General features: G+C 39.6%; 1 protein-coding gene across 2 annotated transcripts in view; it reads right to left on the bottom strand.

Moving 5' to 3' along the window:
• Positions 1-3107: 3107 nt before the first annotated feature.
• Positions 3108-26294, bottom strand: part of col5a1 (procollagen, type V, alpha 1) — a 94251-nt gene continuing 71064 nt past the window's right edge. Inside the window, exons 33-66 of one of the 2 annotated variants that reach the window (XM_017431219.3) lie at positions 24704-24748; positions 24454-24507; positions 24322-24366; positions 24179-24232; positions 24038-24091; positions 23904-23957; positions 23285-23392; positions 23101-23190; positions 22127-22180; positions 21809-21916; positions 21598-21705; positions 20482-20535; positions 20330-20383; positions 20132-20239; positions 19990-20043; positions 19801-19908; positions 17464-17517; positions 17236-17343; positions 17045-17098; positions 16880-16933; positions 16740-16793; positions 16576-16629; positions 16346-16453; positions 16179-16232; positions 16054-16107; positions 15827-15934; positions 15657-15710; positions 15531-15566; positions 15374-15427; positions 14769-15036; positions 13312-13424; positions 10305-10373; positions 6124-6357; positions 3108-5370 (exon numbers count right to left, since the gene is read on the bottom strand). In XM_017431219.3, coding sequence (XP_017286708.1) covers positions 5224-5370; positions 6124-6357; positions 10305-10373; positions 13312-13424; positions 14769-15036; positions 15374-15427; positions 15531-15566; positions 15657-15710; positions 15827-15934; positions 16054-16107; positions 16179-16232; positions 16346-16453; positions 16576-16629; positions 16740-16793; positions 16880-16933; positions 17045-17098; positions 17236-17343; positions 17464-17517; positions 19801-19908; positions 19990-20043; positions 20132-20239; positions 20330-20383; positions 20482-20535; positions 21598-21705; positions 21809-21916; positions 22127-22180; positions 23101-23190; positions 23285-23392; positions 23904-23957; positions 24038-24091; positions 24179-24232; positions 24322-24366; positions 24454-24507; positions 24704-24748 — 2829 coding nt within the window. In that variant the 3' untranslated portion in view covers positions 3108-5223. Of the gene's footprint in view, positions 5371-6123; positions 6358-10176; positions 10246-10304; positions 10374-13311; positions 13425-14768; positions 15037-15373; positions 15428-15530; positions 15567-15656; positions 15711-15826; positions 15935-16053; positions 16108-16178; positions 16233-16345; positions 16454-16575; positions 16630-16739; positions 16794-16879; positions 16934-17044; positions 17099-17235; positions 17344-17463; positions 17518-19800; positions 19909-19989; positions 20044-20131; positions 20240-20329; positions 20384-20481; positions 20536-21597; positions 21706-21808; positions 21917-22126; positions 22181-23100; positions 23191-23284; positions 23393-23903; positions 23958-24037; positions 24092-24178; positions 24233-24321; positions 24367-24453; positions 24508-24703; positions 24749-26294 lie in introns of both variants that reach the window. The other variant, XM_017431220.3, reaches the window with a different exon arrangement.

Here is a 26294-nt window from a genome sequence, read left to right as displayed (position 1 = left end):
TGTTTTGTATCTAGTTTTATTTGGCTGCAGTGTCAGTCTTTGTTTTTTTTTTTTATGATAAATTAGTTTCTTCTTGGAGCTCAGTATGAGTCAGTTCATTGAGTTCGCCTCACTCTCCATAACGCCTGACAGATGTCTTCTTTCTGTCTCCAAAATCAGCAGGAATCCTACACAGAGGTCATCTTTGTCAGTGAATATAAACTCAAAGCACAATGAGTAGTTTTCGTGCAACTGGTTCAACCTCCACTTCTTCAGTTGATGCTGTACATTTGTGCTAAGCTTTGTACTTTTCATTAGAAAATAAAAATTAAAAAATTGCAAAGTTACTGCAGACTTATGCACCTAAAATTTCTGAGAACTCCCACAGCTCTGTCAGCAAATTAAACTCAAAACTGGAGCAGGAACCATTCAAACCAACATGAACCATTTACTGTTTTTTCCAGAAAATCCACTCAGTGTGGGAGGGTTGTTAAAAAATAACTGGTAACACATTTAAAATTCTTATTTGACCACAGATCGCCTTTTGAAAACACTTCATTGAATTTATTTTGTGAACAGTTTTTACTTGCTATTTGGAGAATAAAAATGTGTTTGACTACCAAAAGAAAAGTAATTAAACTTAAACATTATTTTTGGTTATTTCTATATGTTTTAAGTAAGTCAACAAAACATAAATTGAAAGGAGTCTGAAGTACAGATTTGGAAGAATCTAAGAGATTACTGGCTGCATTGGTCTTCTGGTCTAGATTATTACAAAATATTAACTTTCCTTCAGTAAAACATACTGTTTTTTATCTTATGTACATATAACATGTTTACTTTCACAATTTAAAACTAAATATAGTATGTCAAAAACATCCACAAGTTTAAGGCTTTCACTTATCAGTACACTAAAATTGATGTTGTCTTTACCATATTCAAAATTTTTTAAATCTAACCTCAGCTGTAGAAATGCAACAACAGATTCTGCCATGTCAATATTTATTAAACAAAAACAGCCAAACTGGAAAAGCTGTGTGTGAAAAAGAAAAAAAAAGTCCATCCTTGCTGCTTCCACAGGATTTCAGAGGTTCCGTATCATCCAGGTGCTGCTGATCAGATGTATTGATTAACTGATCATCATTGGTGTGAACAGCTCTATAAAAGCAGGAGTTTTGTCAGTTTGCTGCTCTGGAGCATACAGGTGTGTGGTAACACAATGCCAATATGGAAAGACATCAGCAATGACCTTGGAGAAGCAACTGTTGCTGCTCATCAATCTGAGAAGGGTTAAAGGTCATTTCCAAAATATCCGGAGTCCATAATTCTACAAAGAAAAGGATTATTTACAAGTGGAAAACATTTAAGACAGCTGCCAATCTTTCTAGGAATGAATGTCCAGCAATTCGCCCTGAGGTCAGACCGTGCAATGCTCAGAGAAATTCTCAAAATCCCAAGAGCTCCATCTGAGACTCTACAGGCCTCAGTTAGCAAGTTAAAGGTCATGACAGAACAATTAGAAAAAGACATGTATGACTTGTTTGGAAAGGTTTGCAGGAGAAATCCTCTCTCTCTACACAGAACATGGCAGCATGACTTAGGTTTTAAAGGTTTCATCTGAATGAACCACAAGACTTCTGGAACAATGTCTATTATACAAATGAGAAAGTAGAAACATATACCCATAATGTACAGCACTAGGTTTGGAGAAAATCAAATAGGATATCAGTACCAACATCTCAACTGTCAACCATGGTGGTGGGGGGCTGATGGTTTGGGCTCCTTCCAGTCATTGAGTCAATCATGAACGCCTCTGTAGAGCAAAGGATCCTAGAGTCAGATGTGAGTCTGTCTGTCTGACAGCTGAAGCTTGGACCAAACTGGGTCATGATGCAACAGAACAATGATCACAAACACAGCTCATCTGAAACAGAACTGCTGGAAAAGAAAAGAATTAAAGTGCTTTAATGGTCCAGTCAAAGTCCAGAAAAATGTTGTGGTGGGACCTTAAGAGAGCTGAGCTGTACTTCTTCAACAGCAGTTTCCTGCTCTGAGGCCAGCTTCTTGCAAACTTTGAATACAATTTTTAAATTATCACTCAGATTTAATTTTGTTGAACTCCATTTTACTTCTCACATAGATTCTTTCAATTAATAATTTGTTTGAAAATGAAGTTTTGGTAAAATCATTTCTACAGTCTAACAGGGAATCAGACCCCTTCAGAAATCTGTCACCAAGCTGTTTGATTCAAACAAAACTAAAGATTTGGTGTGATTATTTTACTCATTCTGAGAGCAGAATGTCACACAAATCTGTGACACTTGAGTGTCATTGTTGTTGTGTAACCAGATGGATCTACCTACCAAACCCATCCCCCCCCCAGCATCACCACCATCACCAACCCACCTACTGTAGATGACCCACTTCTCTGTGTGCTGGGATGAAGCACAATCTGCGGTTTCTTTGCAGCCTCGTGCACTTTGATCATCCTGAATCCATCCTGTAAACACTTCATTAAATATTGATCGGGCCTGGATGCAGATCAAACTTTTTTGTTTTATGTTTAATTTGCTGAGCTTGGCTCGAAAGCTCACTGCGCTCTTTCACTGTTTCTGCTAATGAGGCGCTGCACAGATCAGATCAGATCAAAGCAGATTATTAAAATCAGTGATGCGTGACAGGATTAAAACATCTTTTATTATAAAGATCACCGGAAAAAAAAAGACTTGCAGGAAATGCAAACATGTGAAAACACTGTACATTTCTTTCTGCTTATTCTGCAGAAGGTGAAGAATAACAAGACTAAGTGTTGATCCACAGATAAAGTGACGGATTGATGGATGGATCAGCAGGAAATGCCAGTAGCTGACTGTGGTTGGAGATCTTCCCTCTGCTGGAGAGTCTGTGGAACTGGAATCTTCTCAGTTAACAGGCTAAAACACAATCATTCAGCATTTAAGCTCACACACACAGCCCACAGATTACAAACACAAAACAGGACTGTGTTATTTGAGTGTATTAATTAAAAGTTTTTCTTTCCACCACTCATATTGTTTAAAACAACATGTGCAAAAGTCAAAATCTGTTTCCCTGTGTGGATGTAAAGAGGGGGCCTCTTACACTTACACTATGGTATCATTTATCATTTATTTTTATCTTAAATAATACAATAAATATACTACAAATGGACATTGGCTTTGGTAGAGTTACAAGTTCATTGAAAAGTAAAAATGAAAAAGCGTCTGTTTCCTAATGGATGGAGCACTGAGTGGAGATCTACAAACTTCAAACAAGAGAACAAAACTTTACAATTTCATGCATACAGATAAGTTTTAATGCTTCAAAAGAGATACAGGAGTGGATGGCCACAGTAAACTTCAATTTATTGACACAAACCCCCCTCCCCCAATAGATTTCCTCCCTCCTCTCATCCTTACACAGGTTTGACAGGACTGTGAAAACCACATGACATCTACAAAATCAAACTAAATCATCTGGAAATTTACAAAAAAAAATTAAAAATAAAATAAAAATAAAAGCTTCTCTGTTTTATTGAGAGGAAAGTGATAAATTTGGGTGCAAACCATGAAAAATCAAGCCAAAGATCTACAAGCATATTGAGTTACCTTAAAACGGTTCAAGTCACATATTTAAGGATAAAAAGGAAACAAAACAGACCTATGTTTAAAGCTGTAAGAGTTCTGTGGTAGATACTAGTGGTCATAAGCAAAGAGAGTGCATAGTTTGAACAAAAAGCAAATTATTACAGGAATGGCAAAGTAGGAAACCAACAAGCAACATTTTCTGGTGACTTTTCAAGTTGTTTCCCCATACAAAAATGAGTCTGAGTCACTTAAAGCTAAAAGGGGAAGTGGAAATCTTTGGAAAAGGTCAGGGTTCCCTTCTGAAAGGCATTGCAACATTTCTATTCAAGCACCTCCGTCGGTACGAGGACGAGCCGACGGCAGAACCCTGCAGCGAATAAATGCAAAACCAAACATCTTTCCCCTCTGAGCGTTCTCGATGTTCGGTACCAGCAGACTCATTGCTGCTGTGTGAGGTCCGCTGAAGCAGGAGATAACATGCCGCACTTATCTGACAGGAAGAAAACTGACATACGGTGGTGAAGCAAGTCAAAAGAGTGGGGGGTGGGCTGAAGATGGACTAATGTCACCACAAATTTCCTTTTATTTAAACAACACAAACTAGAAAAAATACATAGCACCACAGAAGAGAGAAAATAGCACCTAGGTTTTGATTTCTTTGTGTTTTCATTAAAATGTGACATAACCTTCCACTGCATAGTCAGACTGATGAATCTTTCGGCAAACATGTTGTTTCCACTGAGGTGGCACTTTTGGTTCAGAGGGCACAGAATGAGGAATGTTTTATTAGTCTGCAAACAACCGTCACATTACGCCATTACAGAGCGTGTTTTCGTCTTTATTCTGTTCTTAAATTACAAGGAAAGTCTGCTCCACAAAGACAAGGACGTCCAATTCCTTTAGTTTGTTTGTACTTTTTTGTTTTTTTTTTACTTTACATGTCGAATATCCTCGCTCTCGATGTGTTCCCAATAATCAGATGTTCCACGGTTTCCTGCCTCACAATTATTAAAGTCACATGCATGTTTTGAAGCCAGAAGCAATAAACAGGAAAAAATATACAGAATGTACTTACAAACATAAAAAATCAATTATATATATTTATATATTTATGTATAAGAGCCATTCCAAGAGAATGATGAGACAGTTCTGCACAAACGAAGCTCCTTAGGGTGAACTAGCAAACAAACCAAACGCAGACAGGTGGCAACATGAAACACTAGATCAGGACTAAAGAAAAGAAGCGAGCCAAATCAGAAGGAGTCCATGGCAAATACTGCGACCATCTGTAACGGCTGCAGCTCTCAGGGTCGCCTTTGTTTTTTTGGGAAGAAATCAAGTGTTGAAGCATGAGCGGGGGCGCTGGAGGAAGGATCTGAAATCCAGTTTCAAAACTTGCATGTGATAGAGAAGGCACACTGAGGTTTCAAGGTTATATCCGCTCTATTCCTCTCAAATTTCGCCATTTGCTCGACAGAACTGCTTTTTTGCGTATACGTGTTGCTTTTTGGAAACAGTTTTTACAAATAGATTAGTCCCATTCTTTGTCAATTGTTTTTTTTTCTTTCTTTCTTTCTTTCTTTCTTTCTTTCTTTCTGAGAAAACAAAAATAGGCTTTTTTTTCTCCATTTGCTCAGTCTTAGCCGATGAAGCAGACAGGTCCCACTTCGAATCCAAACTTCTGCGTGGAGCCGCCGAAATCGTTGAACATGATGTCCACGAACGGCACCTGCTCCACCTTCGGCGTGCTGATCTCAAGTACTGTCTTTTCATAGCCCTTTTTCAGCTGTTGGGGGAGGGGGAGAAGACACAGCAGGAGGTAGAGTTAAAAACTGAACAAGGACAAGAACAGCTGACCGAGTGACTTCAGAGACAACAGGAACACCAGAGTGGGTGAACACTGACTGCTGAGAGTTGTGAAAACACACAGAGCAAGAGCTAAAAGCTCAGCAAAATAGTAGCTAAAAGCTGAAATCAGCAAAACCAAAGCTAAAACTAAAATTCTGCAAAATAAAGGCTACAAATTAAAATGAGCAAAACTGTTAATAAAAGCTAAACCTCGCTAAACAATATTTTAAAAGCTAAATTAAAGAAAAACTGCAGCTACAAACCTAAATCTTCCTAAGTTGTAGCTAAAAGCTAAAATGAACAAAAACATTATCAAAAAGTTAAATTTCGCAAAACAAACATTAAAAGGTAAAATTTCCAAGACTTAAATAAAAGATAACATTTGCAAAACAGTAGCTTAAAGCTAAAAGCAGCAGAATGGTAGCTAAAGGCTAAAAGTGCCAATATGTTGACGAATAGCTTAAAGTAGTAAAATGATAGTTGAAGCTTAAAGTAGCAGAACAGTAGCTAAAAGTGGAAAGCGGCAGAAAGAAACAATCAACAAATACAAACCATAAACAGGAAAACAATAGTGTGAATGCTGACTCAGAGTTGATGTGAACTTAATGTTGATGTGTAGTCAGCGTTAATATGAACTGAGAGTTCATACAAACTGAGAGTTATTGTGAACTGAAAGAGTTGATAAGCTCACCGCGCAGCCGTCGACCAGCGCGCGGATGTAGGGGTTGTTATCATAAGACATTTCCTCATCGTTGGAGCCCAGGAAGCGGATTGCCTTGTCATAGTTGTCCTGCTCCTGGTCGTGCCACGCCACTGACTGGTAGCAGTTGTAGGTCATGTTCTGGCGGCCCGCTGCACTCAGCAACCGCAGGAAAGTCATCTGGACCACGCCAATGGGGTTTCCTTCTGCATCCACGTAGGAAAGCTACCAAAGAAACACATACAGATGAAGTCATACATGAAAACTTTAACACAAGGAGAGGAGAATAATTAAAAAATTGAATGGAGTAGGAGGAAAGTCCTGCAGACACCAAGGATTTAATGACTTACTGCCGAGCCTTCACTCTGCACTATTTTTATCACTTAGGAGTGAATCAGGTTTAATTTCTATTGTTTCATTGCTGTACTGAGATTTCTAGGACATATTTTATACTGTCAGCAGCAGTAAGAAGTGCCCTTAATTGCCACTATCCTCCACAGTTATATTAAATTATTAGAACTAATATTAGACAGCATCACTGACCCAAACACTAAGGTATCAGACTTGTGTTCACCTGAAGATTCTCCATCCCATGTAAAGACCCAAACCATCATGTATTTTTGTCTATGTAGTTTAGTTTGCACTTTCTATTAAACTGCTAAAACGAGTTTCAAATAATGCTGCAGTCATTTATCATATTTATCATAATGTCTACATTCAATGTTCACATGACTACAAACACCTGAATGTAACCAACAAAGGTCTTCTAAATTCACTCACTGAAAACAAGCTTATTACTAAATAAAAACAGTCTGATTTGGATGTTATCTGATCAACATGCAGACAAGTGAGGAGTCTATAAATGATACACAATGCCTATAAAAAATATTCACCCCCTTGGATGTTTTACTCTTTAATTAATCAGTAATGGATATTATTAACTGGCCTTTTCAACATAAAACAAACAAACAAACAAAAAAACATCTTAAATGACATTGTAGGCTTGCATGCATCTGGATGGTTGGATCCAGGCCCAGCATGTGTGGCACACAGTTGTTACAGTGGTCCGATGTTAAAACCAGTGAGGACATGAAGGCACCACATGTAGTAAAGGTTCTGATGCCCCAAGACAGACCACACCATGGGGGAGGACTGTTGTATTGTGCACCAAGCACTGACATAAAAAAAAACATTCATCATCCAGCCAGAGTGATGGAAACAAAATAAAACTGCACATGTTGAAAAATCATGTGACTATATTACAATATCAGATCAGATGGACAACAGAGTTGGCAGTATGGGAACACTGCTGGTCTCAGGTTAGTAGGGTGTGAACTGGACCTCCAGATCCAACAGATCAGCACTGGCCACATGCAAACCAACAATGTGACACCTACCAGACTCCAACAAGTGCTGGTAATGCTGTCTGATGAGTCTACGATGCATTTTCTGCGATTGCTGATCTTCACTCGCTGTTTTAATGGACTGTCAGACACTTAAGCAACTACCTGACAACACTCATGATGTGCAGCGCCTTATAAATGAAATAATTTACAGACCCATAACTGGTCTGCACTTGGATCACATTAGATCTTAATCAGAATGTTGCTTTTGGGTGATAAACTTATTTTTGAGTGTTTTTATAAAGCAGTCATTTTCAAAACTGTGAAGCTGACTGTTATACAAAGATGTATAATTGCCCTTCTTACCTGATTTACTCTTTATGTTGATCTTTAGAACAGCTGGCATTAATAAAAGCCTGTTTTTTCTTTTTTTTCGACATATTTTTACAATAGAAAGTCTGAAAATAGTACTTAAGCTGTGAATCCTTATATGTTTGGTGCAATAAGTATATTTTTAGAACTGAAACACCCAACACTACTTCAGTTCAGGTTCTAGTTGTTGATCTCTTCTAAAACTGGTCATAATTTATTGCTCCTATTGTTATCCTATACATTACATGTAAGTATCGTGTCAAAATGTATACAAGAGGAGACCTGATGTAGAATAAAGCTCTGTCTTCATAAAAGCAATGATGTGTAATACTTAACAATGCACCTTTAATAATGAAAAAAAACAATATTCATATAGCTGCTTTAAAGGTTAATTAAATAATTGTCAAAGAATTTACAACCAATATGAGCAAATTGCAGTAAATTCCTAAAAATGCAATCCTTAAAACAGAACATGTGGTTGTAATGATATGCTAATTGCCTTTTAATTAATGTAGAATCCTTCTCACGCTTGTGTTAGAGAAAACTGAGCTGTATCCTTTTAAGCTGATTAGTGCTCTGTAATCCTGACTGATTAAACAGATTTGGAGCCAGTCCCAGTTTGATTTTAATGTCCGTAAATGACAATCTGCATACCAACCATCAGGAATCCATTAGATCCACATGATCGCTCCTCCTTTCAGACACACAGGACTCACTGAGTACAGAGCGCATGCAGAAACCGTGCCATGCAACCAAAGCGGCAAACCGTCTGGGTCGAGATATTTTCTTCTTCCTCTCGTTCTTCTACTTGAGCCGGTGCTTGCTCACACACATGCAGAGAGAAAACTCACGGTCCTGACATTAACAGAGAGTTGACGCTCATTATCACCTGCCTTTTGCTTTTGAGTAGTGGGCGATAATGTTTTTGGCCATGTCTGAACGAGTGTGCATGTGCCTGTCTGTTACCAACACATCTCATCCCTGGACAAATTTTAGTTAAACTTGATTAAATTAAAGTTGAACATTTTAACTTGATTAACTGATTAACCTGTCAACCCAATTAAAGATGGCCACTACAGCTAACTGATCTTAGAAACCACAAAAATGGCTATAACTCAGTCAATTTTATAGACATTGAGCTAACATTTAATGTGGTTGGAGCTGAGAGTCATTCACAACCCATACTCCAACTGCCAGTCATTATGTTGGGATATTTGCTTAAACCTTTAGCATTAACTTTTGAAGTCAACCCTTTTTGTCTGTTAGCAAAATATCTCATGAGCCACTGAATGGGGTTTATTGAAAGTTTCAGAAAGTAATTACTGGTTGTACAACTACAACATTTGACATTTGAAGTCAGTCCAAATTAAGATGGCCCCAACAACTAATCAACATTAGGTAACACAAAAATGGCTATAAATCAGTCAGTTTTAAAATGACTGAGATAAAATTTGTTGTGGTATTAGGTCAGAGTTATTCATAACACATACTCTGAGTGTGATGTCTCATAATATCACATGAGATTGGGCATAATGTTTTTTTCAACGTACAACTCTGTCATTTCTCAACAAAAGATGATATTACTTTAAAACTGGCAAATTTGTTTGTGCAGCAGGTCAATTTGTCTGCTAATCAAAAGCTTTCTTTCAGAAGTTCTGTTTGAATGTCAGAGCTGTGGTTTATCTTCACAGGTAGCTTGGCAGCCCCCTGTTTTGCTTCAGAAATGAACCCTTCCCCACCCACCCCCAACTCTGTGTCTTGCATGGTTGCAGCCCAACATCTTCAGAGAAACATTACCTCTTATCATCACATGTCAGCAGAGAACCTAGAAGCCCCTGGTGGTGACCGAGTGCCTGACCTGTTTGACTCGGAACTACTTGGACACAATGTAGGAGAGAGGTTTGTATTCTTCTGTGTGACCCACAGATGCTTTGCTGCTAAAGCAAAAACTTGCTGAAGTCAGGAACTACAGAAATGTGTAAAAAAGTAGTTTAAAATGATAAGCTCTTTGTCAAAGTTGCGCCGAGGCACCCGGTCACTTCTAGGAGATGTTCTACTGATGGATCAGAGGCAGAGTGGACAACAGAACCAGGAATTTATTCAGCTCTACGATCCTGTTTGGTCCACTAATGTCTCCTCCATTTCCTTACAAGAGCATCTCCTGGTGGACTGAAGGTGAGAGCAGCCTGTAGTGGATCATGCACAAAACTTCATAACCAACGAGCAAAGTGCCAGGCTTTACAGTGCAGAACCAGAACCATGCAGAGCCTCAGGAACACAGAGTCCTGACCCCAGCCGGGACTCTGGAACCGCAGGCAGGACCACTTACCAGGGAACCTCTCTTGTAGTGACTATACCAAGTTCCTGGGGAGTCTTTGGGCCATTTTGCCATTTTGCTCTGTAAAATATGAGAGGCATTCAGGGAAGAGACACAGAGAGGTCTGGAGTCTGGCTTACCAGTTTACCACGTTTGAATTCACTGAACCAGGAACCGGGATTCTCCTTTACCCAGGATGTGAGCCTAGCCTGGGGGCATGGACCAACAAAAAGGCAGGGGAGGAGGGAAAAAAAGAAGCGTTAAAGAAAGGAAACAGATTTGACAGAACCCCCACCCCCCCTTGAGCTGTTCTTCTTTTGTTCTCCTCTGAGGAATCCTCCAGACCTGAAACAGTATTCAAAGAGATCAAGCAGACCTACTGGACCAGCAAAGATAAAAAGATCCCTAAGGGAAACTTGTCTTGGGCTGCATCAGACAGCACACTTGTGGCAGCGTCAACAAAGGCAAGAACAGTAAAACATGCTGAAATTCTCCAAAAGGAAACAGCTGAACACAAACTTACAGTTACAGCTAAAGTCAGAGGTTTCAATCCACTCATCATGGGCCTGAATGTCAGATTAAAATGGCTTATTTATTTGACATGTTCTCTTTTCAAGATGAAATGATTATACAATACACAGCTTTACTTATTTTTTTAAAACAAGTTTGAATAAATTGTGGAGTTTCTCTGATCCACACAGGGTCAAAATTATACATATTCACCTAAATATTTTCAGTTACACTAAAAGGTGTTAGAAGAAATGCCTTCAGAAGAAAGGTTTGATGGTCAACTGAGACTAAAATTCAGCTGTTTGGCCAGAGTAAGAAGAATATTTGGAAGAATCAAAGTGAATGGGTTTGTAACAACTGTCAAGTATGGTGGTGGTAGTATCATCCTGTGAGGTTGGTGCATTGCCCAAACTGGATGGAATAATAAAGGAGGACTACCTCCAAATTCTTCAACTTCATCTTAAATCAACAGTTAGATGTTTGAAACTTGGACACAGTTGGGTGTTTCAACAGGAAAATGATTAAAACACGTCAGAGGTGGATTCTGATTGGATAAAACAGGCTAACATTGAGCTTCTGGAATGGCCTTCCCAGAAAATGTACTGACTATGATTAAAAGCTGTGTCTGCACCAGGAAAACAACCAGTTTAAATGAACTCTATCAATTCTGTCAAGAAGAGTGGTCAAATCAGCCAGAAATAAACCAGAAGCTTGTTGATGGATACAAAAAGCCTGAGGTCTAGGTGACACTTGCTAAGAGACATTTAGACAAATATTAGTGGGGGTTTATGGATATATTTGCACAGTTTCGACCCTATGTAGATTAGAGAAAATCTACAATAAATTCAAACTTGTTTTTAAAAAAACATTGAAGCCGTTTGTTGTATATTCATCCCACCCTGAAAAAAGAGCAGTTCAAATAAATAAATAAATAATTAAAGACCCAAACATTATTATGACATCCATGTCCATGTGTGGATCAAAACTAATGACGACAACTGTAAATACAAAAACACAGTCTATCTGCTTGTAATTCATGTCTGGATGGCAGATTAATGAGTTAATTTCTTGTTTTGACATCTTAAATCTTTCCTCTGTCATTGACATATTAGGTCTGATTTAATAATATCAGCTATTTTGTTGTACTGTCTGTACCTCCTTCAGCACAGATCTTTGGTATAAAAACTAAAGATAGTGATGTTTCTTTCTGCTCTAATCTTTAAATCTGTTTATTATTAGATGCTCCAGTTAACTGCTGTAACACCTGAAAGCAAACAACCTCCTCCACTCTGTAAAATCATGTGATTAAACAAAAAACATATTTCTTCTACCAATGCCTTCTTAAAAAGAATGCTTTCAGCTGTAGGTTCAAGGCTTCAGTTCTCTCCCTAATCTATAAACTGCTGTATCATTAGAATGTTTCACAGTGTAGTTTGAGGGAGTTTTACTCACTCACTTGTAAAAAGTACTGGGGAGCTGACATATCTTTGGGAAGCCCCCATTCTAATAATTGCATAGTCTGGTATTGTTTCATTTACCTTTAACTGCTGCACTCTGATAGTTAAAAAAAATACATATACCATTTAGTAGAGTACAAATTGTTGCTGGCAGCTAATTGGTGCTGAAAGATTCATGAGTACACAGTGATTAATGAAGAAATAATTGCAGAGCTCTTCTGCAGAAGCCCCTGTCCCTGCTGCTCAGTGGTTCTGCTGTGCAACCTGAATGCTCGGACTCTGTTATGCCATTAAAAGCTGTGACTCGGCCAACGGGCCTGAGCCACGACAGTGATGAATGTCTCCATAATTAGTGTGCAGGGTTTGATACAAAGCTGTCATCAGCAGCTTAATGTGTTAATGAAGGATGGGCCCGAGATCACTCATCGCTGGAAGATGGTGTCAATTAAACCCCTGCAGCCGTGAAGGTAACCTTCCTTCATTTCCACCAGAGGCGGCGGAGCAGAGGAGAAAGCCTGCCCTGGTTTCTGCAGACCATTTCCAACACATGTGGGAGAGTTTCTCAGTCTCTGTGCCAGGACTGACAGCAGCTCCGAGCTAAATGAGAGCAGCCCGTCGTCACCAGCAAGCTATAAAAAGTCTGCTTCATTATTCTGAGCTTAAGCAAACTCTGGCCCCTCTGAGGCTTGATGAGTGGGATCATTAAAACAGCTGCAGCACCGTGCTATTACACAACCTCGGAGTTGTCACAGACGCTGTTTCACCACTCTGCTACGTCTACATCCTCAAGCATAATGAAGCTAAGGTCCACTCGGTGTGTTTGCCACCCTTTGAAGGCTTTTATAGACCATCCAGTTCTTTATGCTTCATGCACAAAAGGCTCTGAAACTAAAGAGTGTGGATGACTCTCTCTGTAACTGTTTGTAAAATATCGAATGAATCATCTCTCACATCTTCTTGTCACCATCACAGCAGGCGATCACACAGAGGCTAATTATTCTGGTACGTTTCAGATCCTGACATGTTCAGTTTATTTATACAGCATGCACAGCAGTTTATCCCACACATAAGGGAAACTGGAGGCTGAAAATGTTTTTTAATCCCACTGTACTCTCAGCCTGACTTCTCTCTTTTTGTATGTGCATGTGTTAGTGCTCGTGTGGCATGCAGCCAGACGTACCCCTTCAGACTTCTTATCTGGGTAGATGCAGCTCTCTCCACCTGCTGTGAAGTTGCAGTAAACCTTGAAGGAGTCCCGCGAGCAACCCTGGTTTGGATCAATCCAGTATTCACCTGCAGAGATGAAGTGAGGCAGAAAACATAAAAAGAAGGAACCATTATACGCTGCACCGTGTTCACTTGGGTTAACACAATGTCTGACATCATGTCTCTATGTTAGCACAGGGACTCTTTATTTAAAGGTCAAAAACTTCTCTTTCGGAGCAGAATTTGTAACACTTCAAACAGAAATCTAATTATTTATGAAGCACATTGACAACACTGGTGTTAGCTGGTGGATTTTTGTAGTAAATTCAGAGTTAAGATTACAATAAAGAGAGTTTTATTTTACACCTTTGATTCATGGCACTTTTTACTTTATTATTTGGGTTCAGTAACATCAGTATTGCTATGATATGTTTGATATCATCTCTGATATCAAGGATGGATGAATAAATGTGTAAACTCTTAACCTAATTAGTTCATATTCAATCAGTTCCCGGCATAATAAAAGAAATGACAAACTCCAGATAAATTCATGATGCAGCATTTTAGCGTGATTGTTGGCTGACTAAAAGGATTCAACTGAAAGTTACTTTCATTTTCAATTAATCTGCTGTAAACTCCTAAAGATAATTAAATTTTTGGTGCATAAAACATTAGGAGAAAAATATCTCAACACCAAATTAAAACAAAAAAAAACTCATTTGTTCTAATGACACAAATAAAGTCCAAAGGATTAAATTTAATTTACTGAACAAATAGGAAAATACACTCTGGTTGACTGAATAAAAACTTTATTCCACTGGCTGTGAACTTTATGTGAAATTTCAGAAAAATCTGCTCGATGAAATGCAGATTCGTGAACATTTCCTTCCACTCCACTGATGTTTTTATAAATGATCGTTTTGAGATTAAGGTGAAGCGGATTCTTTGAACAGAGCTGAAGGTGCAACTGGATGGTAAAATCCAACAAGCACCAGTGAAACTTCAAACCTGAGACATTGTATAAGATTACTATGATAAATTCTGGTTGCAGTTTTATCATCTTGAGTTTCAGTGCATCTCCATTTATTCTCCAAGCTTCAGTCATTTTTCACTTGATCCACTTACTGTAACCCAAGCTCAAAACTAGTGTTTTCCCTATTTTTTGTGTTTCCATCCAGCTGTGTTTGTTGCATATTCTTGCCTTGAGTTTGCATGTTCCAAAACCTTGTTTGTCCACAGATTTGCTATGATTTCAGTGTGTGGGAGTCATATGAGCAGATCAAGAAAAGCTGTGGGTTGTAGGACTTTAAGCCAAGCTGTGTTGTCATTTTTTAAACTTTTATTTCTAGTTTCTGTATGATAAATGATGTGAGAGCAGGAAATAAGTATAGTAGATCAGAACAACTTTTAAAAACAAACTGAGATCCAAACCATCAGGGAAGTCAGGGTGGCAGAGCTGCAGATCCTTGCAGGTCCGAGCAGGGTTGTTCTGTGTGCCCAGTGGGTGCTTCATCTGCTCAATCTCTAATTTCAGGGAGTTGAGAGAACCAAAGATCTCCTCCATGCCATCGTCGTAGTCCTTGTAGTTGGCATCTGCAGCGGCATCGTCCATCATCTGACTGGCATCAATGTTCCTCCGGGTTCTGCCTTTAATAGGAGCCTGGATGGGGAGTGGGTGGATGACATCACCGGGAGGACCCTGTTATAGAGAAATGAGAGAAGACCAACATCAGCTGAGATCAGTTTGGGAATGATGAAACATTTGCAAATTAAAAGCCAAACATTCTTTGAAGGAATTCATATCAACTACCAAATTTTATGAGATAGTTCTAAACTAAGACCATCTTTCTATGTGGAAAAATGGTTTTGGTCAATTTGGTCAAATTTTTAAACTTTGTTTGTGTGGTTTCATGAGATATTGTGATATTTAAGGCTATCAGTTAAAGCTTGGAGTAGTGGGATAGTGGGATAAGGATAAGGACCCTAAGGACTTGATAACACAAAATAATGATCCTGTCATTAAGCTTTGTACTCACAGGAGGACCAGGGGGTCCAGGTGAACCACCTTCTCCTTTTGGACCCGTTTGACCCTGAGAAGGAAATCAGACTCATGGTTAATGGCTTTGACTGTCACAATATTGATCCTATTATCCTTCTAACATATTGCAGCAAAACACTTGGTAAAACACTTACAGATGACCCTTTGGCTCCTTTGGGACCTGGAGGACCCTACAGACACAAAGGTGATCCAGGAATCAGAACCAGCTCTGACAATAAACACTGGCTGTAGTACAACACATATGATGAGTACAGACTTACAGGTAAACCAGGAGGACCAATGGGACCAAGTGGACCTGTAGGACCAGCGATACCCTGAAGAAGAAAGGAGGAATCCATAAATGAACTCACACTTTACTCCTGAAGGATCAGGATCAACAAACATGAGCTTCTTCACTTCTTCAGTGAGCTAACATTTCTGTTTGACTCACATTGTCTCCTTTTGGACCTGAGGTTCCTGGGGGACCTGGAAGACCTCTGTCACCCTTTTCTCCCTGTTCACCTGGGGGTCCAATAAGACCAATAAGACCTGGATGGCCCTGTAGACAAAAAACAAAACAAAAACACATTAATGAATGTCTGACATACCTTGCGGTAATTAGGGCTTAAGAGCAAAATGCTCATGTTATTAGTTTTGGTTCATGTTTAAGTTGTTCACCTTTTCTCCTTTAACACCACTGTCTCCTTTCAGACCAGGTAAACCAGGAGGGCCCTGTGACATGGATATAACAGGTTAGTCAGCTCACACCACACAACAACGCCAAAGGATTCACTTCTACTCACCATGGGTCCAGGAGGTCCGTCTGGGCCTGGAGGACCAGGCAGTCCTTGCTCACCCTTCAAAATAATACAAATTTATTAATCTTTTTAAGCCCACTGTGACAATATAACAGCATGGATTTTTTTTTTTGTTTTACTGAAAACGTTTTTCTACATGTAAAATTACTTACAACTGCACCAGGGATACCCCTGAGCCCTTCAGAACCAGGCTTTCCAGGTGATCCTTGAGGGCCAACAGGACCTGTCTTTCCTTGTGGACCTTCTAGACCAGACTCTCCCTTTTAGACAGAAAAAGAATTCATAAAAAGGTTTTTATTCTCACCACTTTGAGTGTTATTTGTATAATACTGCTATACAAGATAATTAAAAACAATTAAAAACAACATTTTATTTTGGATACCTTGGCTCCTTTCTCTCCCTGTCTTCCCTCAGGTCCTGGTGCTCCAGGTGGTCCCTGTTTAAAAAAAGATTTGAAAAAGATTATTATCAAACATAAGACAGCATATTATCAAACTAAGACCTTTATGCTGAGTTCAGACAGAAAGATATCCCAAAAGTGCTCACTCTCTTTCCTGGTGGTCCAGAGGGACCGGACTCTCCAGTGGGTCCAGGTGAACCCTGGTTTCAAATTAAAATGCATCAATTTAAAAGTTATGCTTTTCAAAAGTGACTTAGAACTGCAGAAGAGTACCAAAACCACTCACAGGCTGACCGGCCTCTCCATCATCTCCCTTGTCACCAGGTGGACCATCTAAACCCTGCATTAGAATCAAACAGAACTTCAGTGAATAATTTTTCACATTACATAAAAAACACACAAATAGACACTAAAGGTTATTTACAAATTTACAAACGTTTAACAAACTTACAGCTGGACCAGGCTCTCCAGGTGGGCCTGGGTCTCCAGGGAAACCACTTGGACCCTGAAAATAAAAGGCTGCATCAGTGTTTTAGGCACTAAGTAAATTATGTATTATTATTATTATTATAATCTGCAAAAGAATTTAAAATAAAAAAAAATATATGCTTTTTGCTCGGCAGAGAGAGAAGCTGATCTTACGGGGCTGCCTTTGGGTCCATCATCTCCGGGGGGACCTTTAGGACCAGGAGGACCAGCAGCGCCAGCAGGACCAGACTCTCCCTTTTCTCCACGCTCTCCTCTTGGACCCTAAAATAATGAAAGAAAATTAATTAAATTTTGGACCGACATAAATTCATTTTCTGCAGCTGATGCTAGTTTTTGTTATTATGAATTGATATAAAAAAAAATGCAGAATCAGAAACTTACTGGTGGGCCAACTTCTCCCTGAAGTCCCGGTTCTCCAGTTTCACCAGCATCTCCCTGAGAAGAGTTTGGGGAAAGGGCGGAAAGGTGAGACGGAGGGAGGGACACATGAATTATCAGTCAGTGGATTTGCTGATCAAGTGGCGTTCTATGTCAGCCCTGATTGTCCCAGTGCCCTTGTCACCAGAATGGGAAAAGAAAGAGACGACACAAGAGATTTCCATCCATCAAAGTGGGGCAGGTTGTGCAGCTGGAGCACAGAGTCTGCTGACCTCACTGTTCCTGCCGGCCCCAGCCCATATATCTTGTCCTCCTCCTGGTGCCGTATTGAACAGTCAGACCGTTGACTCACCTACACGGTGGGCATTGTCGTTATTCACTGTCACATGAGCTGCAGACTGCCACACCTGTTCTGCAGGAGAATATTCTCTCATGTCATGTTTGGAAGATGGAGAGCAAATCAACAGGACAAACTCTGCTGGGATGTGTTGGATCGGCACATCTAAGTTTCCTCAAGCATGAACAGCTGGGCATACTCGACAAAGACTCTAAATTAGCATTAAGCTGTCCTACAAAACCTCTCTTGTTAAAAAAAAAATCCACACTAAGCAGTTAGGATGTTTTTTTTCATAAGCAAGACTGAATCTCATATTTTATGCGTTTCTTTTATGCAGTGTTGCATCTGGGACTCTGCAGGTCCTTCTGACAACCTGCTTATGTCCACCAAAGGGGTGTTGGGAAAAATCTGCTGAGAACATTAAAAGCAAACACATAAAAGACAGCTGCTCATCTCAGATACATGAGGGACGTGTTTACAGAAAAAAAAAAGCTGTGCTGCTTGCCAATAAAATGCGCTATCAGCTGAAGTGTGATTAGCCAAAAGAGCAGTATGTGTGTTTGAGGACAGACCATCCTCAGGGAGATTATAAAGGAGCAAGAGGTGATTCTATTGACTAAACCTGATAAAACTAATCACACCATCACCGCGGACAAAGTGTTGAGAAAGTGCACAGCTCTGCATTCTGGCAGCTGCCGAAGCAAGACTTTATATTGAAACAGCAGCAAGAGATAAGAACTGTATCTGATTTTATGTAGGCAGGTTTTAATAATGCATTCTCCATCTTAGAATTTCAACATGATGCCTTTAAGTCATGCTCTTCGCCCATCCATCAGCCCTGTTTTTTTTTTTTTTTTAGATTTGGTGTGCATTTGTCACTCTGACAGAGCGAAAATATCCATGCTCCATTTAAAGAGCAAAATATAAAAAAGAACATGAAACTTTAACAGCTGCAGAAGCCTCCAAAAAGTATATTATCTAAAATGCTCTCTTTGCTAACACACTAAATCCATGGATCCTACACATTTTACATTTTGAAATGTCATACTTTTCCAGACTTTTTCAGATTTTTGGGTCAAATTTGGGGCCATTTCTGACACTAAAGTATGTTATTTATTGTGTTTAAACACTTGTGCAGTTTTATTATCTGCATGCTTATGGAAATTTGATGTGGAAAATGTTTTTTTCTTGTCTGACTTCATAATGAACCTTCTGAGGAAAAACAACTACCTACTACTGTAAATGATGGACTTTGTTTATATAAATACTGCTTTGTTTTATTACAACCTTTGAGACAAAAGTAAGTGTAGAACTTTTTTTTTTTCAAAAGAAAAATGTTCATTTGATTAGACTACAAAATATTATCACCCCTAAATGGAAATCTTACTCTTTTAATTTCAAATTTTCTTTAGATTGTTGACTAAATAGTTAAAGTCACATACGTTTTAAAGACAAGGTAACTCACAGCAAAGAATTATCTCTATTCTTTTTTTTTTCCTACTGGAAGTTGACAATCTTTTTGTTGTATGAACCAAAAGTGGACATCATAGTGACTGTTTAGATTTAATATACAATGTAAAAACACTCCTCTTGTCTGAGCAGCTTTTAAAAATTTGACATATTTACTTTTTAGATAATGCAATAGACAACAGAGTCTTGAAAAACAAGTTGTTATATACTCTGATTTCGTTTTACCATACTTATCTAGATCTGGACAGTACCAAAATCAAATTCCAGACTTTTCCAGACTTTTCATGATTATGTGGGAACCATGTTAATATTTCTCACTCTAAATGTGTTCACTAAAACTCATATACACAATGGCAGAAACATCAACATACAGGAAAAGAAAGGTCACGTGAGCAGCAGATTTTCCTTGTTAACACAGTGCAATCAGTGATATTTGTCCCTGATATTCTGTGTGTTGAAGCATTGAAAACAAACAGACTTCGTTGAAGGTACCAAACAGAACAGAAAGAATTGGAAACAAATCAAAGAGTCACCTTTTCTCCCACAGAACCAGGGTTTCCAATACCACCAGGAGGTCCCTGAGGTCCGTCAGCTCCTGGGGGTCCTGAGGGGCCTCTGGGACCAGGAGGCCCAGGTGGACCCTATAGAAGATATGAACATTTAATCTTGTTTACAAAGAATCTGAGCAACCTGACAATCAGCGAGAGGACAAACCATCTTACCATCTGACCCACGTCTCCAGTTTCACCTTTCTCACCTGGTGGACCAGGCAGACCCTAAAGAGGAAACAGAGGATTGTATTAAGTTGCTCCAGTCTTGACCTATGATAGTGTTACAGCTTCTCTGTTTCACGGTAGAGCTCACCTGCAGCCCGACTGGACCTGGAGGTCCTGGGAAACCTCTGGACCCTTCGTCTCCCTTCTGACCAAACATACCCTGCTGACCTCTGGGACCAGGCTCTCCATCTGCACCCTGCACAAAGCCATAAATAGTAATGTGCTGTAAAAGTCAGGAGAGGAGAGGAGAGGAAACAGATAGGTGGACACAAAACCGAACACTTACAGCAGGACCTGGAGCTCCAACAGGGCCTTGAGGGCCAGTAGGACCAGGTGGACCCTGGAGAGGAACATTTTTTTATTATAAGTTGGTCTATTCACCCAAAAAATTGATTACTGTTGAAATCCTAGGATGTGAAAAAATGAATGAATACTTACATGTTCTCCTTTATCACCTTTACTTCCTTTCTGTCCTGGTTCTCCAATCTCTCCCTGGGAAACAAGATCATTAAAGTGTGAAACAAACAAACAAACAAACAAAAAAACAGGAAGAGATAGAATGAGGGGAGAAATCCAACTGGATAAGAAATATTCTTAAATCATAGATCAAACATTTCCAGTCACAGAGGATGATGGACATAAAAACAAATATGCTATCATTGAAAATACGTTTTCTAAACCAGCCTGTTGATGTTTTATTTCCTTCTCTTCTCTGACAAACATGTTTTATATTTGAAAGGAGCTTTTCATGATTCAGTGAGGAAGAAAAAGCATAATGACTCCCATCTGAAACTGTTTGCACCAAAACATACAAAATGAAGAGGCGGCTTTCAAAGCCTTTGCACACGGTGCATGTTTGGACAAATAATGTTAATAACTGTCAGAGCGGAAGGCTTTTATTTCTGAGTTTTATTCAGACAATGTTTCTGTCTGTTAAAAAAAAAACAAACCTCAAAGCTCTTGGTTCTCCATAGACAGGACTTATTATAAGGAAGTGTCTGAATGTGTGTAAACATAGGGCTGAACTCTCCTTTTTATCTGCATGGTAAATACCCCCCAGTCCTCTCTGTGTCCATCTGCAGTGCAGGGACTATTGTAAGGCCACTTAAGAACTGAGACAATCTTCAAAGGATAAGAGCTTATCCTCTGAGTTTCTTCCAAGGCCGATCTTCCACTGAATGTTTTCAGAGGGGAGGAGAAATCTCAGCTCTGAATACTAAAGTGTCACTTGCACACACTCTGTCACTGCTACAAAATTCAGACTGTCTCTTCACTCTGTTTGTACAAAGGAGCAACAAGGCCGCTTAGCCTTTTAAAGATCTGTAAATCGATGCAAACTCTGTCAAACAGATTCCCATTAGAGAGTTTAAGGTCACAGAGAAAAAAAAGGGAAGATTTCTGGCTGAGATCTCAACTTTAGCATGTAGTGTAAGGTTCTAAGTCTGCATTTATTTTCAGTGAGTGTAGGACAGAAAGATACAGACTGAAGCAAGCTAAACTGTGTCGCACTTTGATTCACACAGATGAGGAAACAAGCCATGAAAAGGGACCCACTTTGTCTCCATCCTCTCCTGGTGGTCCAGGAGGTCCTCCAGGTCCTGGCAGACCCACGGGTCCCTGAACACCGTCTCTTCCAGCTGGGCCTTGAGGTCCTTTTTCTCCCTGGAGATTGTTTTGTGATAGTGCAACAACACATGATCACCTCAGGCAAAGGCTGAAATACATTTTGTATGTCATAGATAGCTTTATAAGGGGATGTACTCACAGGTCCACCTTTCTCTCCAGCAGGGCCTGGAGGTCCCTGAGGGCCAGAACGTCCAGGTAGACCTGTAGGTCCAGCTGGACCAGCAGGACCCCGCTCACCAGGAGAACCCTACAGCAGCACAACACATCAGTCATAAAAAATAGAGCAAACATCATACATCAAATTTTAAGCATACAATCGGGTTCATCTACTTCATCAAAAGAACCAGCCTCTGATGTAAGGAGCAGATTATTTCATATAATGTAAAACTTTAGGATGAAAGAAACTCTCAGTGTGAACAAGGATGGCGAGGAAGAAGATGAAGTAAATTTTACTCACAGCAGGACCAGGTGGGCCTTGAGGACCCTCGTTCCCTTTCAGGCCATGAGCCCCCTGCAGAGCACAAATTAAACAAAGGTTTCAGAGAAATAGAACACATCTGTTGAGGAAGCATCCTGCCTGCCAGACTCCCTGTCTTAAAAACTGGCTCAGCATGAGGTGGAAAACCTCCTGTTGTCTCTAAAGCAGAGGATGAGCAGATGGAGAAAACAGTTCTTTACCAACACTGCTGTAAAACCCCTGCATCATTACAAGGAAGCTGGTGTTTCCCATAATTTATAATTACTTAAGTTATAAATAGCATTGCTTCTACAACTGAGATCTTACTTACAAGTTTGAAGTAAGGAAAATAGTGAACTAAATAGGACTATTAAATCAGAGCTTTGCAATTTAAAGTGAAAAAGGTGATTTCTTCTTTGACTTCCACTCAGAGATATAATTCCTCCTCTGAAGTCCACTCAGAGATCTGAATCTTCCTCTGAAGTCCACTCAGAGATCTAATTCTTCCTCTGAATTACACTCAGAGATTTAGTTCCTCCTCTGTAGACCAGAGATCTGAATCCCCCTCTCTAGACCAATTGAAGATCTGATTCCTCCTATGTATTCCACTCAGAGATTTGATTCTTGCTTTGTAGTCAACTTGGAGATCCAATTTCTCCTCTGAGGTCCACTCAGAGATCTGATTCTTGCTCTGTAGTCCACTCAGAGTTCTGACTCCTCCTTTGACATCCACTCAGAAATCTTATTCATCATCTGAAGTGCACTTAGCTGTTGTTGGACCAAGAAAAACCTAATATGTCCTTTGAAGTCCACTCAAAGATCTGATCCCACCTTTTAAGTCCACTTAGAGATGTGGTACCATCTTTTATATCTACACATTTCAACAGCAATTTCTTAACCTACAACTGTCATGCTATCAATCTGCTGATTTTGTAAGAACTTTTACTGAAAACTGAACAGAAGTCTGAACTTACCACGGGACCAGGAAGACCCCTGTCTCCAGGGAAACCTCTTTGCCCAGGTGGGCCATCTTTTCCTGCTGGGCCAGCAGGACCAGGGTCTCCCTGCAAGTGAAAGAACAACGTCATTAATAAACATATGCATAGGAATTAAACAAAAGTAATGCTAAGAAATACATATATAAGACCAGAATTTCACCTTAGCTCCTTCTTTCCCTGCAGGTCCAGGCAGACCATGCTCACCAGGTGGGCCTGGGGGACCAGGGTGGCCCCGATCTCCCATTGGTCCAGTTTCACCTGTTGGTCCCTACAATTCAAATACAAAGATGTTATGAAACAGCATGAATAAACCTCTGGAGGCTACTAAACTCATTAGCAGACTTGGTTTCAAGGACAAGAAGAAGAAGAATGTAGAGCAAGATAATTAACAATTAAATAAGCTAAAGAAAAAGATAATTTGTTCAGTATCTTGAGGATTTTCTGTGTGGGAGATGTACTGCTCATGAATCATTAGCAGAGCTGTTTGGAGGTAAAATTTGCTAAACATTCATGTATAATGAATGAACAGGCCAGTGCTAATATAAAAGAAAAGAAACAACCCCTAAATCATGGCTCTCGTGATACAGGTACAATAATAAATCAGCTGTTGCTGGACCAGTAAAAACTGTTTTCACTGCAACATCCTGGATTCTCTTTTGCTTTTGTGCAGCTTCCAGATAAAAATTACAAAGACACTGAACCAATGTAAGCTGCTCAAACAAAGCAAAATGACACAAAAATCATTAAATCATGACTCAGACTTTGAAAAAGTGACTCACCTGAGGTCCAACCACACCTGGAGGACCAGGGGGGCCAGTCTTTCCTTGGAACCCCTGAGTATAAAAAGAGAAATCATATAAGTGTCACAGAACTGATTTGGTGGAATAAAGAGGACCTGAGATATCAAACTCACAGTCTCTCCTCTCTGTCCAGGGTGTCCAGGCAGTCCGTCTTTTCCAGGAGGTCCCTGAGGGGTTCACACAAATCCGTCAGTTGAAAGGAAACATTATAAGGCAGACAAAGCGAGGCAAGATGGGTTTCTGTCTGAACTCACAGGTGGGCCCTTTGGTCCTGGAAATCCTGTTGGTCCCTGAGGTCCTGGTAAACCCTGAAAACATTATGATCTCTGGTTAGAAACCAATGATTTGCTTTCGACCTGCAGTTTCTCTCAGAACAAGATGAAGCGATGCCACATACCCTCTCACCGGGAGGTCCGGGTGGTCCATCATTTCCCGAGTTACCCTTAACAGACAAAATGAGGAGTTCACTGTGAAATTGTTCATGAATAAAATTATTTAAAAAAATGAATCAGTGAAATATTTTACGCACTTTGGGTCCAGCTTTTCCTGTTGGTCCTCTTGGCCCCCTTTCGCCTCGAGGCCCCTGAAGTAAAAGAAGAGGTCATTAAATCCATTAAAAAAGTAGTTCACAAAACAAATTATTGACCTGAAAACACTAGGATTAATTGTTATTTCAGGTTTGGCTTTTCCTCAAGAAGCTCCATGTCACGCCTCTAGTTTTACTCGGGTGCCAAGTTTGCCATCTGTGGCTCGGGTCAAGTGTGCTGAGTAAGACTTACCGTTGGTCCCCTCTGTCCACGTGGGCCTGGCTTTCCTCCTGTTCCCTGTGGACATAAACAACACGCAGCCACTCAGGTTATCAAAGAACTGTACAACAAATCTGAAGAAAACTCATTTTTTCAGCATAAATTTTCAGCATAACTTTGTAATAATTTAAGCTAAAACAATGGCTACATTTTGATGAATTAACTGCTTAAGATGTGTTAAAAACAGAAATGTTAAAGCTGCTGCCAGTGGCTCACTAAAGTCACCATGGTAACCCCACACCTGTGTCTCTCACTCCCTGACTGCCACTGTGCAAAAACAATAAGTCAAATCTTTGGCATTTTTGAACTATGAGTGGCAGAAGATTAATGTTTATATGTGTTTTTTATGTGTCTACAGTTAAAAATACACTTCACTTCCAATTTTAAATACAACAGTTGGAGCTGAACTATAACAGGAGTCTGTGGAAGCTTGGTTGTGCTTTCTTAAGAGATTTGAGAGAAAGTCCCAAAGCAGCAAAAGACAGAAGACAAAAATGCCTATGTTTTGATGTATGCTTTGTGCCTAAACCAAAAAAAAAAGAGTTGCGTGAGCTTGAAGAGCTCGTTTGTAAAAAGTTTGGAAATTTTAGAGAACTCAAAAGTTAAAGTGTGTGACAGTTCTGTGGAAAAATCGAAAGAATCAGAGAACTTAAATTGTGATTGCGTAAAAACCATAAAGGATATGAAAATGCCAGTTCACAAATGGGAAGTTCAACTTTCTGTGACCTATTTAAGCTTTGACTGATATTTGTACATACTTGAATTTACCTCCTGGGATCAATAAAGTATTTCTGATTCCAATTCTGAGTCTGCTGGGAAATATGACCGAGCTACAGAGCTCCAAAGAGGACTGAGTAATCTTACATGTTTTGCTAAAATCCCACTGATCTATAATACTTTTTTTCTGTTTTTGCTACTTTTATCTACATTGAGGTACCACTAGCAGAAGTCATTACACACTATTCCTGATTAAGTTGCACGTTTTAGTGTACAATTTGCCTGTTTTTTCCCCTAAGCTGCACAATGAGAGAACAAAAAAGATGCTCTGGTGCTTTTGCATTGGCCCTTAATTAAGAGCTACCTGCTTTTAACATTTATCATTGCTGGTGTTTGAGCCATTACTTCTCCAGAAAATAACTTTTTAATAAACATTAACACACAATAAAATAGTTATACTGCAACATAAATAAAGTGGGTCCATCCCGGGTTTAATGAGACAACAGTTGCACATTTTGTGTAGCTTTTAACTTTTAGATAAGTGCTATGAAACGGTTTGAAACCATTATTATCCCTTTCTGTCTGGGAGCTTGGTCTCATAAAGCTCCTAAATGTCCTGTGAAGATGAAAAGCTTTATTGGCCGGGCTCCAGTCGTGGTGACAAACCATTACTCTTTCAGGTGAGCTAATGGCCCATTCCTTAAACAAAGCTAAGGAAACATTGCTCAGGCACCGCAGAGTGATAAACACTGTTTATGGAAGTTTCAGCGGGGACGAGGAAGGAACGCAGCTGTCTCTGTGAAATCTGGCTCAGGATAAAGTCGCATTCGAGACAGAAACTGAAGGT

This window comes from Kryptolebias marmoratus, linkage group LG14, assembly GCF_001649575.2.
Source record: "Kryptolebias marmoratus isolate JLee-2015 linkage group LG14, ASM164957v2, whole genome shotgun sequence".
In the NCBI taxonomy this organism is placed as follows: domain Eukaryota; kingdom Metazoa; phylum Chordata; class Actinopteri; order Cyprinodontiformes; family Rivulidae; genus Kryptolebias; species Kryptolebias marmoratus.
This window is presented reverse-complemented; position numbering and strand designations above follow the sequence as displayed.